The sequence below is a fragment of the Onychostoma macrolepis genome, chromosome 05 (genome assembly GCF_012432095.1).
Source record: "Onychostoma macrolepis isolate SWU-2019 chromosome 05, ASM1243209v1, whole genome shotgun sequence".
NCBI classification, from domain to species: domain Eukaryota; kingdom Metazoa; phylum Chordata; class Actinopteri; order Cypriniformes; family Cyprinidae; genus Onychostoma; species Onychostoma macrolepis.
This window is the reverse complement of record NC_081159.1, coordinates 40,304,292-40,319,715: the sequence shown is the minus strand read 5'-3', so window position 1 is coordinate 40,319,715 and position 15,424 is coordinate 40,304,292. Positions and strand designations below refer to the sequence as shown.

At 37.5% G+C, this 15,424-nt stretch overlaps 1 protein-coding gene across 1 annotated transcript in view; it reads right to left on the bottom strand.

The window, feature by feature from the left end:
* Positions 1-275: 275 nt before the first annotated feature.
* rictora (RPTOR independent companion of MTOR, complex 2 a) overlaps positions 276-15,424 on the bottom strand; it is a 33,797-nt gene continuing 18,648 nt past the window's right edge. Inside the window, 9 exon segments of the mRNA XM_058776654.1 lie at positions 276-1,838; positions 2,965-3,103; positions 3,186-3,309; positions 6,326-6,481; positions 6,717-6,767; positions 6,770-6,925; positions 7,638-7,719; positions 8,142-8,319; positions 13,570-14,590. Of these exon segments, the coding sequence (XP_058632637.1) occupies positions 1,767-1,838; positions 2,965-3,103; positions 3,186-3,309; positions 6,326-6,481; positions 6,717-6,767; positions 6,770-6,925; positions 7,638-7,719; positions 8,142-8,319; positions 13,570-14,590 (1,979 nt within the window). The 3' untranslated portion in view covers positions 276-1,766.

Here is a 15,424-nt window from a genome sequence, read left to right as displayed (position 1 = left end):
TTATAGGACTTTTATTTTGCATTGATATTATTTTCAGAAAATTTAAGCACATTTTGCTCCCCAAACCTTCCATTATTTTCATTATTATTATCAGTATATTAAATTCTGCTATCATGTGTTTTTCTCACATTACAATTATGTGAATTTGGAAGAGAAATGTGCTTAATTGTCATGCAAATTTCAGAATTCAAAAACTAAGTATATTTTACATAAAGAAAATTCAGCCGGTTTTTAGGACTATTATTTTGCATTGTGACAACGGTCATGACAATTTAGCACATTTTGCTCCCCAAAAGAGTCAAATCCCACTGTAATTCCCATTATTTTCACACCGTAACATAAAAGTAAATACTTTTTTTAAATTAAATCAGTATCAAAGCAGTATAAAAAAATTAAAATACTAACATGATGTGTGCACATTTTTTACTTTTTTTTCCCTCAGACTTTTTAATAGAAAAAACATTCTCTTGACTGTTTGATTTTCTGTTGTAATCAACATTACGCCAAATGTATTATGTATTGTATTATGATTTGTATGGAACTCCTGAATTCTTTTAAAGGTACTTGATGATCACTTTTATTAATCATATGTCAATATAATGATAACATGCATGATTATGTTTCACTTCTGCTTTAATTTCCTGTAAATCAGAGTCAAATCTAACCGCCACCGTATCGCCGATCAGCATCAGATCAGAGTACGATGAGCAGACCACAGCACCACACGAGTCTAGTATGAAATTGAGAATGAGTCTGCAGATGTTTTACTAACCGCTGTTCATCCGCAGTGATTCTCACAGGTCTGGGTCACATTTCACTCTTAAAATCAGATTACAAAAGATTCAATTCATTTTTCCATGAAGATCTTTTGCGTTATGACACAATTTTCAGGATAATCAAGCATATTTCTCAGAATTGGGCTTTACAGTAAAGAGAAATCCGCTGAAATATGACCTGGACAGCTTTCGTGAGATTCGCCCTGAAAACATCCAGACTGTTGCGAGTCGAACTAGCTCTGCGATCGAGTATGTGTGTGTATCAGTGCTCGCATGCGCTTCGCCTGCGTCTTTTGGAGGAGAATTTCCTGTGAGAGTATTTCTGAGACGGTACGCGGATGACAGATTTCCAACGAAAGATGTGTGACGCTAAGGGTTCAAATATCGCAAATAACGTTTTTTTTTCCCCAAAACACTGAATTCTGATTGTCTGGAGGTCATAAAAAAATCCAAACACACACGTACAAAAGAAAAGAAAAGAATAAATAGTACAAATGTATTCAATGTTTCGCCCGTTCTTTCAGTTCTGGAAGTCCTGAATTCATAGTCAAATCATTCGCGCTGAATCCAAAGCAGTCGCTGAATTCTTTGTAGTGTTTGCGTGATCTTTTGAAATATCGGGATGGGGTGGATATGTACAAACACCAGTGCAGTAAACCGTCTATCTCATCCGTGCATCTGGCGCTCTTAAAGTGTAAACAGCATTTGATTCAGATCGTTCTTTGTGAACAAGTACGTCCAGACCATGTGAAGCGCTCCTGTTCACCTGTTTCACAGTCTGAAGACGTTTTTTGGTAAACTGCTCCCCTTCAGAAACGCCGTCTGAAGTCCAGGGGCTTGTTTCGGTTTTCCTGCTTCCTCTCCTCCAGCCGCTGCCTGATTCCTCGTCCTCCATGTTCGCTGAAGCGTGTCTCTCTGTGCCGGATGGGAGGATGGGAGGTGAGATGATGGTATAACGGTGGTGAGGTGTTCAGGAAGCTGACGGAGGTATCAAGACTCCTCGGTGTCCACCGGGACAGGTTGTGATGGTTTATTCAACACCGCTTCAGCTTCATCATACAACTGCAGACAGGAAAGATCAACGTCACAGACACAATATTAACGCTAGTCGTCGACTGATATGGGGTTTTACAAGGCATAACATTCTATTGGAAATTTGCTATAAAATATTTACATTTAGACTACCAAGGCTCACATAGTTTTCCATTTCAATATATTATAAAATGTAAGTTATTCCTGTGGTGCAAAGCTGAATTTTCATCATAATTACTCCAGTGTCACACGATCCTTCAGAATTCATTCTAATATGCTGAGACATTTCTTATTGTTATCAAAACTGAAAACAGTTGTGCTGCTTAGTATTTTTCCTGATATATCTTTGATGAATATTAAGTTCAAAAGAGCAGCATTTATTTGAAATAGAAATGTCTTTACTGTCACTTTTGATCAATTTAGTGCATCTTTTCTGAATAAAAGTATATTAAATTTCTTATTTGTATTTTTTAATACATTATCTTGATACACTTTCAAATAAATATTGATAAAGGTTTAAAGGTTAAACCAATTTTCATCACCCGTGTCATTTTTAATTTGATACTAATAAATGTTTTATTTATTAAAAAAAACAAATACTGTTCACATAACTGCAATTTACGTAAAAAATGTTTATTGTTATTATTATTTTATATATATATATATATATATATATATATATATATATATTTATTTATTTACATACACACACACACATGGACGGCCAAAAATATCGGCACCCGTGGTAAATATCAAAGAAGGCTGTGAAAATTAATCTGCATTGTTAATCCTTTTGATCTTTTATTTTAAAAAAATTCATAAAAATCTAACCTTTCATTGGATAAGAATTTAAAATGGGGGAAATATCATTATGAAATAAATTTTTGACCATGACTGTACATACATACATATATATATATATATATATATAAACAATTTTAATTTACTTCATAAAATGCCTTTATAGCTTATATGATATTATAGCTTTAAATACGGGAGGTCCCTAGTATGGCTGAGAGTCTGTGAACAGATGTAGAAGCTACAAACTAACGTTTCTGAGCAATATGAACTCAGAGTCCTTTGGTTCAGATGCTCTAGGTCTAGGAAGTATTTTGGTGGGGATTTGTTCTAAAGGTTTTCAGGAGAGAAGCCGTACCGGAATGAACTGCACATCCTGGAAGAGCTCTTGGATGAAGCGGCGTGAAGCCAGACGAAACATGCAGTTGGCCAGCAGGAAGGAGACCTCCGAGTACAGGCAGATGTCATCAAACGTGAACGGAAATTTCTCTTTTATCCTGCAGAGGGCAGCTGAGGGTTACGCAGGTATAAAACAAACACAGAACACACACTCACACAGTATTTCTCGGCTGTTCTTACGTGAGCAGTCCGGTTTCGTGTCCTTTGGTGCCGACTGAAGAGCTGAGGTTGATGACGAGTCGCAGAACCTCTTTCCTCAACAGAACTCTGCAGGTCGGTCCGTCCTCAGATATCGCCTTTCCACCTGTGTGAACACACACATTTGCTTCTCTATCGTGGACTTTTCATTGACCTCCATTGCTTTGATACTGAACAACTGATATTTTCTCCTGTCTCCTAAACATTTACATTTGGACACATTTAGTGTGTTTATTGTTAATCCCTCCACAACGTAGCTGATTTTGGTTATTACTTTATTTGTAAAGTTTACTTTTACTTTATATGCTAAACAAACATCTACTAAAAAGTAGATGTATTTAATTAGATATGGATCCCTTTTATACAATGTTAACAAGTAGATGAGCAAAATGTCAAATAATGATGACTGTGAGGTCCCTGACATAATAGTTTTAAATTTTTATTGATTGATTTATTTAAAAAACAATAACAGATACTGTTCTGATAAATTTAAGTCAGTTTCTTATGTTTATTATTATTATCCTTATTAGTATTACTTATTTTATTTATTTGTTATATCTGTGTGTAATTATTAAATGTAATTATATACATTGGGGTGGAAAAGTTTCAAATGTTTTGTATTTTGTGTTGCTGCTTTGGACAGTATAAGAAAACGGAATAAAAAAATAACTGAAAAAACTAAACATCTATCAGTTATCTAGACAAAAAAAAAAAAAAAAAAAAAAATCAATAGAACTCATTTAATTTGACACCAATACAAAGATTTTTTTTTTTTTAATTATTAAAGATTTTTAAATTGTTTTGTTTATTATTATTATAGTCATCATCATCCTTATTAATAATATTACTTATTTTATTGCTGTTGTTATTATTATTATATTTTAAATGTAATTATTACATATACTGGGGTTGAAAAGTTTGGACAGAACAACAAAAATAGAATTAGGAAAAAGTGTAGCCGTTATCAATTACCTAGATTAGAAAAAATAAATAAAATAATATATATATATATATATATATATATATATATATATATATATATATATATATATATATATATATATATATATATATATATATATATATATATATATATATATATATATATATATATATATACAGTGAGGAAAATAAGTATTTGAACACCCTGCTATTTTGCAAGTTCTCCCACTTAGAAATCATGGAGGGTCTGAAATTGTCATCGTAGGTGCATGTCCACTGTGAGAGACATAATCTAAAAAAAAAATCCAGAAATCACAATGTATGATTTTTAACTATTTATTTGTATGATACAGCTGCAAATAAGTATTTGAACACCTGTCTATCAGCTAGAATTCTGACCCTCAAAGACCTGTTAGTCTGCCTTTAAAATGTCCACCTCCACTCCATTTATTATCCTAAATTAGATGCACCTGTTTGAGGTCGTTAGCTGCATAAAGACACCTGTCCACCCCATACAATCAGTAAGAATCCAACTACTAACATGGCCAAGACCAAAGAGCTGTCCAAAGACACTAGAGACAAAATTGTACACCTCCACAAGGCTGGAAAGGGCTACGGGAAATTGCCAAGCAGCTTGGTGAAAAAGGTCCACTGTTGGAGCAATCATTAGAAAATGGAAGAAGCTAAACATGACTGTCAATCTCCCTCGAACTGGGGCTCCATGCAAGATCTCACCTCGTGGGGTCTCAATGATCCTAAGAAAGGTGAGAAATCAGCGTAGAACTACACGGGAGGAGCTGGTCAATGACCTGAAAAGAGCTGGGACCACCGTTTCCAAGGTTACTGTTGGTAATACACTAAGACGTCATGGTTTGAAATCATGCATGGCACGGAAGGTTCCCCTGCTTAAACCAGGCCTGACTTAAGTTTGCCAATGACCATTTGGATGATCCAGAGGAGTCATGGGAGAAAGTCATGTGGTCAGATGAGACCAAAATAGAACTTTTTGGTCATAATTCCACTAAACGTGTTTGGAGGAAGAAGAATGATGAGTACCATCCCAAGAACACCATCCCTACTGTGAAGCATGGGGTGGTAGCATCATGCTTTGGGGTGTTTTTCTGCACATGGGACAGGGCGACTGCACTGTATTAAGGAGAGGATGACCGGGGCCATGTATTGCGAGATTTTGGGGAACAACCTCCTTCCCTCAGTTAGAGCATTGAAGATGGGTCGAGGCTGGGTCTTCCAACATGACAATGACCAAGCACACAGCCAGGATAACCAAGGAGTGGCTCTGTAAGAAGCATATCAAGGTTCTGGCGTGGCCTAGCCAGTCTCCAGACCTAAACCCAATAGAGAATCTTTGAGGGAGCTCAAACTCCGTGTTTCTCAGCGACAGGCCAGAAACCTGACTGATCTAGAGAAGATCTGTGTGGAGGAGTGGGCCAAAATCCCTCCTGCAGTGTGTGCAAACCTGGTGAAAAACTACAGGAAACGTTTGACCTCTGTAATTGCAAACAAAGGCTACTGTACCAAATATTAACATTGATTTTCTCAGGTGTTCAAATACTTATTTGCAGCTGTATCATACAAATAAATAGTTAAAAATCATACATTGTGATTTCTGGATTTTTTTTAGATTATGTCTCTCACAGTGGACATGCACCTACGATGACAATTTCAAACCCTCCATGATTTCTAAGTGGGAGAACTTGCAAAATAGCAGGGTGTTCAAATACTTATTTTCCTCACTGTATATATATATATATATATATATATATACACACACACTATTCTGATAATTATTATTTTCTTATGTATAATTATTTTATTTAATTTTTTATACATACAAGGATGGGAAAGTTGTAATTGTTTTGTATTGTCCCAGTTCAATACAAACAGAATGTAAAAAAAAAAACAAAAAAAAAATGAAAAGTTCACTCTTTATCTAGACACTATTTCAAACAAAACTTTTGTCAGAATAAAAAGATTTAATTTGACACTATTGAAAATGTTCCATATGTTGCACCATTGTACACGTGGATGTTCACTGATGTCCCTTCAACTTCCACAAATTTTCAACACACTAAACAACTCCAGACAAAATGGTTGTGAGAAGTTGTGTCTCAGTACGTGGTTTGGAATCTCAGAGGTAAAACAGAAGGTCTTATTCTCACCCAGAATGAGCTCTGCGCTGGGAGTGCTGCTGGCCGAACCCTGACTGACCGCCGCGTCGCTGCAGCCCGAGATCCCCGAGAACTTGGACTGGGCAACCACCTCCAGGTGATTATGGGATGGCTGGCTGTGCCACTGAGAGAAACCATCAGACAGATCTGCCAGAGAGAGCAGTCAGGTATGAGGAACAAAAGGAACTAAATTACTCATTTTTACCCAAATCTGGGCTTTGAACCTACAACCAGATCAAGTTACACCATTAACTAACACTCACAGTCTCCCATGCTTCCTCATAATCAGTGATTCCTTTCAGAAAGCAGCAGGTTCACAAAAATTGAAATAAGAAAGATGTTTTATGAAGCTGAAATTCTCTGCTAACGTGTGTTTGCTCACCTGTGCGTGTGTGTGTGTTGTTCAGGTGGGGGTGTGTGTGTGAGCCGAGGCGGTGATGGCGCAGCAGTAGAGGCAGTTCTGCTCCGTGTGCTCCTGTAGCCCTGTACTCTCATCGGCTCCCAGCAGGTGGTGCTGCTGCTCCGACCGGCTGCTGTTTAACAGCTCTGTTATACTCATCTGCGTCTTCAGTGGAGGACCACGACACGGTTCTAAGAAACCCACAAGAATAGACACAAGAAACATGCAGATTTGTTTAATATAATAATTCATTTACTTATAATTTTATACACAATCATTTTGGGGTCTGTAAGATTTTTTATAAGAAGTAATACTTTTACTTTTCACACATTAAGTTGATCTAAAGTGACAGTAAAGAGCGATATAATGTTAAAACAATTATTTATTTTTCAAATAAATGCTGTTCTCTTGAACTTTTTGGTCATCAAAGAATCCTGAAAAAAATGTATCACTGTTTCCACAAAAAAAATTATACATTAATAATAAGAAATGTTTCTTGAACAGTAAATCAGCATATTAGAATGATTTCTGAAGGATCATGTGACACTGAAGACGGGAGTAATGATTCTGAAAATTCAGTTTTACATCACGAAAATAAATTACATTTTAAATTATATTCAAATAGAAAACAGTTCCTTAAAATTTTAATATTTCTTAATATTACTAATATTATTGTATCTTTGATCAAATAAATGAAGAGCAGAAAAGACTTCAAAAACATTTTTACAAATATCTTACCAACAACCAACATTAGAAGGGGACTGAATTTCTATTTAATTATTAAAAATAATTGTATTATTTTTATTATTCCTCCTCCTCCTACTACTACTACTACTACTACTACTACTACTAAGAATAATAATAAATACAGAAATATAAGGGTGATGCTACAAGCAGTCATACCGTCAGATTCTCCAAAAAGAAACTTGGATTTTTCTCCAGCAGGGGGGCTTGTTCTCTTCTGGAAATATGGTGTTTCTTTAATCTAAAAAAAAAAGTACAATCTTAAATGTAAACAAACATAATACACTCTTAATTAAAATACCTGAGAAAAAAAAACAAGCAAAGAACAGTGCTTTTGACATCTGTATTTTACATTTTTAGGTCATTAAAACTAGGCTCCCTGATTTAATGCAAATATATTTGGGTAATTTTATCATCTAACATGTGAAAATAACAAATAATAAGAAAGTCTAATCATGAAAATTACCACACGCTTGCTTCTCCTAAATAAGTCACACAATATCAGAGTTATGCCCACAGTGAGGGCAAAAAAAAAAAAGTTTAAATAACTGCACCTTCAAATGAACCAACACAATGAAAATTGAATCAGATTCGCATGAGCCTCTATACACTCTACAGATGCATTACTAAAAGTTCACATGGTGAAAACACAACAAAATGTACCTGAAACATGTGGTTGATGTCCAGGGGCAGCGCCAGGCCGATGTAGTCCTCACTGCAGCCGAAGGTGGCGCTAGAGACCATGGAGCGCAAGGAAGAGGAGCGCTGCAGGGTGGAGTGATTGATCGGACTCAATAAGTCCTCCTTATCCAGAGACGCAAAACTCAGAGCTTTCAAAAACCTGAGAGGGGAGCAAACACAAGCACACCCACTGCAAAACATTAGCTTTAATCCTATAAATCTTCAGCTAGACTTTCATTTTTATTAGCACACAAAAACAAACTAAATAGTATACATTACACTAGAGCTTACCAAATCATAGTATGAAGAAACTAGTAAGACAGGACTACAAATACTGTAAATTGAGGATTTTATCATTATATACATAAGCCACCAACATGATGCATCCGATAATAACAACTAGACTATCTAAAAGCATGTGAACTGGGATGCAGCCAAAGACGTTACTAAACCACCTTAGTTGGAGTCAAGGTGGAATTGGATTCCCAGCAGTAGACTGAGAATCCCGGTTTAGCACTACATTAACAAGGTTTGCGGTTTTCCTAAAGAACTGTTTCCACAAGCATCTAACTGAGTCTTAGAGGTGCATTAGTATCTAGTCACTCACCCATCATCAAATGTGAATGAATGAGTGAAAGATGGTGAAACTATACGGGGGAAAATGACAGTGGATCTGTAGTTGCATGGGATGGGATGTTGCCTTGTACTCTACAGTATTTCTAAAATGGAAACTGGGTCCAAGCTAATGAGGGGATCCTACTCTCTCTACCCACCATGGGACAATAGTTCTGGGCACTCTGCGGTGGGAGCTGAACGGCCCAGAATACCTTTTCCCAGAACACCTAAGAACCAGCAAAAAACACCCCGAACTTCAATTGCACTTTCATACACTGAACAAAATTATAAACACAACACTTTTGTTTTTGCCCCCATTTTTCATGAGCTGAACTCAAGATCTAAGACTTTTTCTATGTACACAAAAGGCCTATTTCTCTCAAATATTGTTCACAAATCTGTCTAAATCTGTGTTAGTGAGCACTTCTCCTTTGCCGAGATACTCCATCCACCTCACAGGTGTGGCATATCAAGATGCTGATTAGACAGCATGATTATTGCACAGGTGTGCCTTAGGCTGGCCACAATAAAAGGCCACTCTAAAATGTGCAGTTTTATCACACAGCACAATGCCACAGATGTCGCAAGTTTTGAGGGAGCGTGCAATTAGCATGCTGACTGCTGAAATGTCCACCAGAGCTGTTGCCCGTGAACTGAATGTTCATTTCTCTACCATAAGCCGTCTCCAAAGGTGTTTCAGAGAATTTGGCAGTACATCCAACCGGCCTCACAACCGCAGACCACGTGTAACCTCACCAGCCCAGGACCTCCACATCCAGCATCTTCACCTCCAAGATCGTCTGAGACCAGCCACCCGGACAGCTGCTGCAACAGTCGGTTTGCATAACAAAAGAATTTCTGCACAAACTTTCAGAAACCGTCGCAGGGAAGCTCATCTGCATGCTCATCGTCCTCATCAGGGTCTCGACCTGACTGCAGTTCGCCGTCGTAACTGACTTGTGTGGGCAAATGCTCACATTCGATGGCATCTGGCACTTTGGAGAGGTGTTCTCTTCACGGATGAATCCCGGTTTTCACTGTACAGGGCAGATGGCAGACAGCGTGTATGGCGTCGTGTGGGTGAGCGGTTTACTGATGTCAACGTTGTGGATCGAGTGGCGGTGGGGTTATGGTATGGGCAGGCATGTGTTATGGACAACGAACACAGGTGCATTTTTTATTGATGGCATTTTGAATGCACAGAGATACCGTGGCGAGACCCTGAGGTCCATTGTTGTGCCATTCCTCCACGACCATCACCTCATGTTGCAGCATGATCTGTACACAATTCCTGGACGCTGAAAACATCCAAGTTCTTGCATGGCCAGCATACTCACCGGACATGTCACCCATTGAGCATGTTTGGGATGGTCTGGATCGATGTATACGACAGCGTGTTCCAGTTCCTACCAATATCCAGCAACTTCGCACAGCCATTGAAGAGGAGTGGACCAACATTCCACAGGCCACAATCAACAACCTGATCAACTCTATGCGAAGGAGATGTGTTGCACTGCGTGAGGCAAATGGTGGTCACACCAGATACTGACTGGTTTTCGGACCCCCCCAATACAGTAAAACTGCACATTTTAGAGTGTCCTTTTACTGTGGCCAGCCTAAGGCACACCTGTGCAATAATCATGCTGTCTAATCAGCATCTTGATATGCCACACCTGTGAGGTGGATGGAGTATCTCGGCAAAGGAGAAGTGCTCACTAACACAGATTTAGACAGAGGGGCAAAAACAAAAGTGTTGCGTTCATAATTTTGTTCAGTGTATATAGGTCAATGAAAAAAAAGCTGCTAAGAAGTCATATTTCAACCCAAACAAACAACTCAACAAATATAAAATAATGTATTTGAAATAAAATACATTTAATTATACAAAAGTACTGGTATCTTAAATGATATTTAATTGTACTGTAATTTAATTATAATTTATACATGAATTATTATATAATAAGAAAATGAACTTCATTCAGACTCTTTGGACCACTGCATTATCATGACACATTTTCATTAAAATATAAATTCCCCCCACAAAAATCCTTATTACAGTAAAGTGCCATTTTTGTAATAATAATATATTATAATAAATATATAAAATATACATATACATATATATAGATAGATAGATAGATAGACAGACAGTCACACACACATAATTTTTTTTAATTTATTTGATTAATCCTAATGCTACACTTTAGATTCTCATTATTGTGTACTTAATAAATTAATATACAGTTCAGTCATTTTCTAACCATAAATATCATTACAATTTAATTATCATTAACTATTCATTCATACCGTAAATACATAAAAACTTCATTTTTGATTAGTAATATGCATTGCTAAGAACTTAATTTGGACAACTTTAAAAGCGATTTTCTCAATATTTTGTTTTTTTTGCACCCTCGGATTCCAGATTTTCAAATAGTTGTATCTCGGCCAAATATCGTCCGATCCTAACAAACCATACATCAATGGAAAGATTATTTATCCAGCTTTCATATGCTGTATAAATCTCAATTTAAAAAAATTGACACTTAAGACTGGTTTTGTGGTTCAGGGTCATATATAAAGGTTTTAGAGCAACATATGCTCCCCTCCAGATGACGTCTATTTCAGGGAAGCCCTTGTGTATTTCAGCAGGACAATGCAAAACCACATACTGCACATTACAACAGCATGGCTTCGTAGAAGAAGATTCTGGGTGCTGGATTGGCCTGCCTGCAGTCCATATCTTTCACCTATAGTCAAGTCAAGTCATCTTTATTTATATAGTGCTTTTAACAATACAGATTGTGTCAAAGCACATAACAGTATCAAATTGGAAGATAGAGTGTCACTAATGTATAATGATTAGGGCTGTCACGATAACTGCAATATCGCAATACCGCGCTATTGACGAGTATAACCGCAGAGGAATGCAACAACCGCAGCAACCGCGATATTTCAGTGTTTTCTTTTTCGTAAGGTTACGGCCTTCTTGTTTTACACTTTGTGCATGTGTACTGAATATTAATAATGCTAACAATATGTACCATGCTGATTTGCACAGAGGCTCAGTAAATTTGCACTTAACAAGCCTAAACAGACAGCGAATGAGAGAGAGATCGACTGATCGCGTGCAATTACCTGCGTCTGTCCTTCAGGCCGAGTAATGTATTTGTGAATACAGGTTGTCATGTCCAAGGAAAGCGAAATCTGTCTTAGCAACGATGCTCTGCTGGTCAGCTGAGCCTTTAAAAGTGCCGCTCAAAGTTAAAATGATTTAAACAGCGTGTTTCATTACAAATCTCTGAATGAATCAGCGCTTTTGAACATGTAGTTGAATGAACGGTTTAAAGACTCACTCAAAGACGGTCTCTTGCCGCCACCTTGAGGCGAAACAATGAAACTGCACTGACTGACAGCCCGTCTAGAACACGCAGGTGAAATATCAACAGAAAAAGTATCTTGTCAGTCAGATTCGAGGAACAGAACTAACTGTTATATATATATATATATATATATATATATATATATATATATATATATATATATATATATATATATATATATGTATATAGGATAACAATATACTAATGATCTTATTGTCAGGTTTATGTTTTGTTATGTGGACCGTTATTTTTTCATTCTCTTCTGTTTACTTCACCCCCTGTTTCAACGCGTTTCTGAGATATGACCTCCTTACATCGTAACACATATACAGATTATATATATGCGGTAATACCGCATACCGCGCTATTGAACCACTCAAAATTACCGCAAAGGAAATTCCTTAACCGCGACAGCCCTAATAATGATAAGATTAAACACTCAATTTTCAGTTAAAGGCATTTCATTATTGAATTCAGAGATGTCATTGTCTAGCTCAGTTTAGTTTAAATAGTATCTGTGCAATCAAATCAGCAATAATCGCTAGAAATTAAGTGTCCCCAACTGAGCAAGCCAGAGGCGACAGCGGCAAGGAACCAAAACTCCCTCTGAGACAGAATGGAGAAAAAAAACCTTGGGAGAAACCAGGCTCAGTCGGGGGGCCAGTTCTCCTCTGGCCAGACAAAACCCGCAGTTCAATTCCAACCACAGCCATGTCAGATTGTGAAAAGGGCTTACCTGATTCCCGTGGTCTTGTCCCGATGGAGCATTTTAATTTATACTTTAATGTATTTGTTATATTTGTTTTATTCATTATTTGAAGTTTTTTCATTTATATGATTTATTCATTTGCTATAGTTGTAATGTATAGTTTAATGCATTTATTGTTTCTCTGTGTATTTTTATAATATATATTTGTTTGTTTATTATAATTTAAATTATAGAGAACATTTGGCGCATCATTAAAGAAAACTACGTCAAAGACGACCACAAACTCTTCAGCAGCTGGAAACCTGTATCAGGCAAGAATGGGACCAAATTCCAACACCAAAACTCAAGAAACTCATGACCTCGATGCCCAGATGACTGTTTTGAAAAGAGGAGATGCTACACCATGGTAAACATGCCCCCGTCCCAACTATTTTGAGACCTGTAGCAGGCATCAAATTTGAAATGAGCTCATTTAGTGGATGAAAGTGTAAAATTTCTCTGTTTAAACATTTGTTATGTTCTCTATGTTCTATTGTGAATAAAATATTGGCTCATGTGATTTGAAAGTCTTTTAGTTTTCATTTTATTCAAATTTAAAAAAAAACTTCCCAACATCTGGAATTCGGGTTGTCCTCCAAGATAAAAAAACGAGTATTTTAGTATTTAAATGAAAGATGAAAAAGCAGAAATAAATTCTGTGTACCTGCGTGGCGTGAGCCGAGAGTCGAGGCTGCGTGTTTTCATGGTGATGGTATCTGTAAACAGCACGTCTTTAGCGGGAGACGCCAGTGCTTCGTTGTGTGAGAGAGACGGGTGAATCCTCTGCTGCTGCAGGCGTTTCAGCGTGGCGTATCCCAGCGCGTCACGCGGGCTCGTGTACATATAGCTGCAGTCCACCAGGCTCTTGATGGTGGCCACGGAGGGCGACTTCAGCGACTGTGCCCTGCGTGGCAGCGTGTGCGACGCCCCAGGAGGAACCAGCGAGGTGGAATTAGACTTGGACAACAGGATGTGGTTGTGGTTAGACTGAGGACTGAGCGAGTGTTGCATTTTCACAGTTTTGGCGCTGACCACTGTGTTGAGGCTGGCGCAGTCTGTGTCCATGGAGATGGAGGAGGCGGGCTCTCGTGAGGGGGAGGAGCTCATGGAGCTGATGCCACTGGTGGTCGTGTCTGTGTTGAAGCTATGACTGCGGCTCTTAAACGTGCCGCCACCAGGCAGTACAGACGCACCGTCGCAGGTCAAACGCTCCCTGCTACTCCGCTCCCTCTGACTGTCGCCCGGGGTCACGGCCTTATGTTGACCTCTGCTTTCCATATCCGAGCATCCCTCGGTGCCATACGGCTCTGCTAGTGCTTTTATACCCACAAACGAAGTTTCGAGGCTGACCGTTGGGCTGCGAGGCATGCGACTGCCATTATAAAAGACTTCGCTCTGCCCCGAGTGGCCTGGAGAGTAGTTCGAGGGCTCTGTTATGGTTCGATTGCGCCGAATGAGCCGGAGCTCCTCGGGAGATTTTCCCACGTTTGTCGTGCCTTTAGTGTCACTGGGGCTCCGTCCCTTCTTACTGGGGAGAGACAGGGAGTTCAGAAAGCGGGTTCGGAGATGCGAAGGGGTCAGGATGGTGAAGGGGCTTCTGTCCTTTGAGGTTTTTGTGTGTATACCGAGAGAAGAGTCCTCATACATGTCCAAACCCTCACGATCATCGTCCATGAAATACAAACCTAAGTGAGAGTGAAATATTACAATGGATGTAAAATGCAAAATAATGGATTACAATGACTACTTACGCATACATTTGTGTGCATGTTTTTAACTAAAACTACTAAAAATGGTCTCAAGTAAAATAAAGCTGAAATAAAATGAAACAAATATTAGATAAAAAGCTTTCAGCTGAAGTGCTAAATTTAGTAAAACTAAAACATAAAAAAAAAAATTAAAAAAAGCATATAACAATTACTAAACCTAAAATTAAAATGCACACTGAAAATAATACTAAAATAATACTGATTACAATCAGCAGAACAATGAAAAACAATCAATTAAATTATGCACAAAAAAGTAAACGCACTGCAAAAAATAATCAGTATATAATCTAAAAAAAACCCAGCTCTCTAGCTTGCTTCCAAATCAAGTTTATTATGAATATTATATTACAAATATTGCTCCCTCTTGGACTAATTGCTTTTGTTTCACTTTTTTAAGTTACTTTGAATAAAAGCATCTGTTAAATGTATAATGTAAATGTAAACATCCTTTAAACAGGGTCAATTTACTTGATATAAATACAAACTAAAAAAAAAAAAATACTTAAAAACATTTTCAGATAATTAATCTTGAAAGAGTCATTTTTTATCTTACTCCACTGGCATATTTAGTGAATTTAAAAATAAGAAAAATAAGAAGTGTGATTGACAATAGATTCTCTGTAAATAATAATGCAACTGCTCTAAAAGTAAATGTATCTAGTTCAGTTTAGATATTTTACTTGCAAACAAGGGGGAAAAACTGATCAAGAAACATTTTCATGTTGATATTTTAAGAACGTGCATTGACTC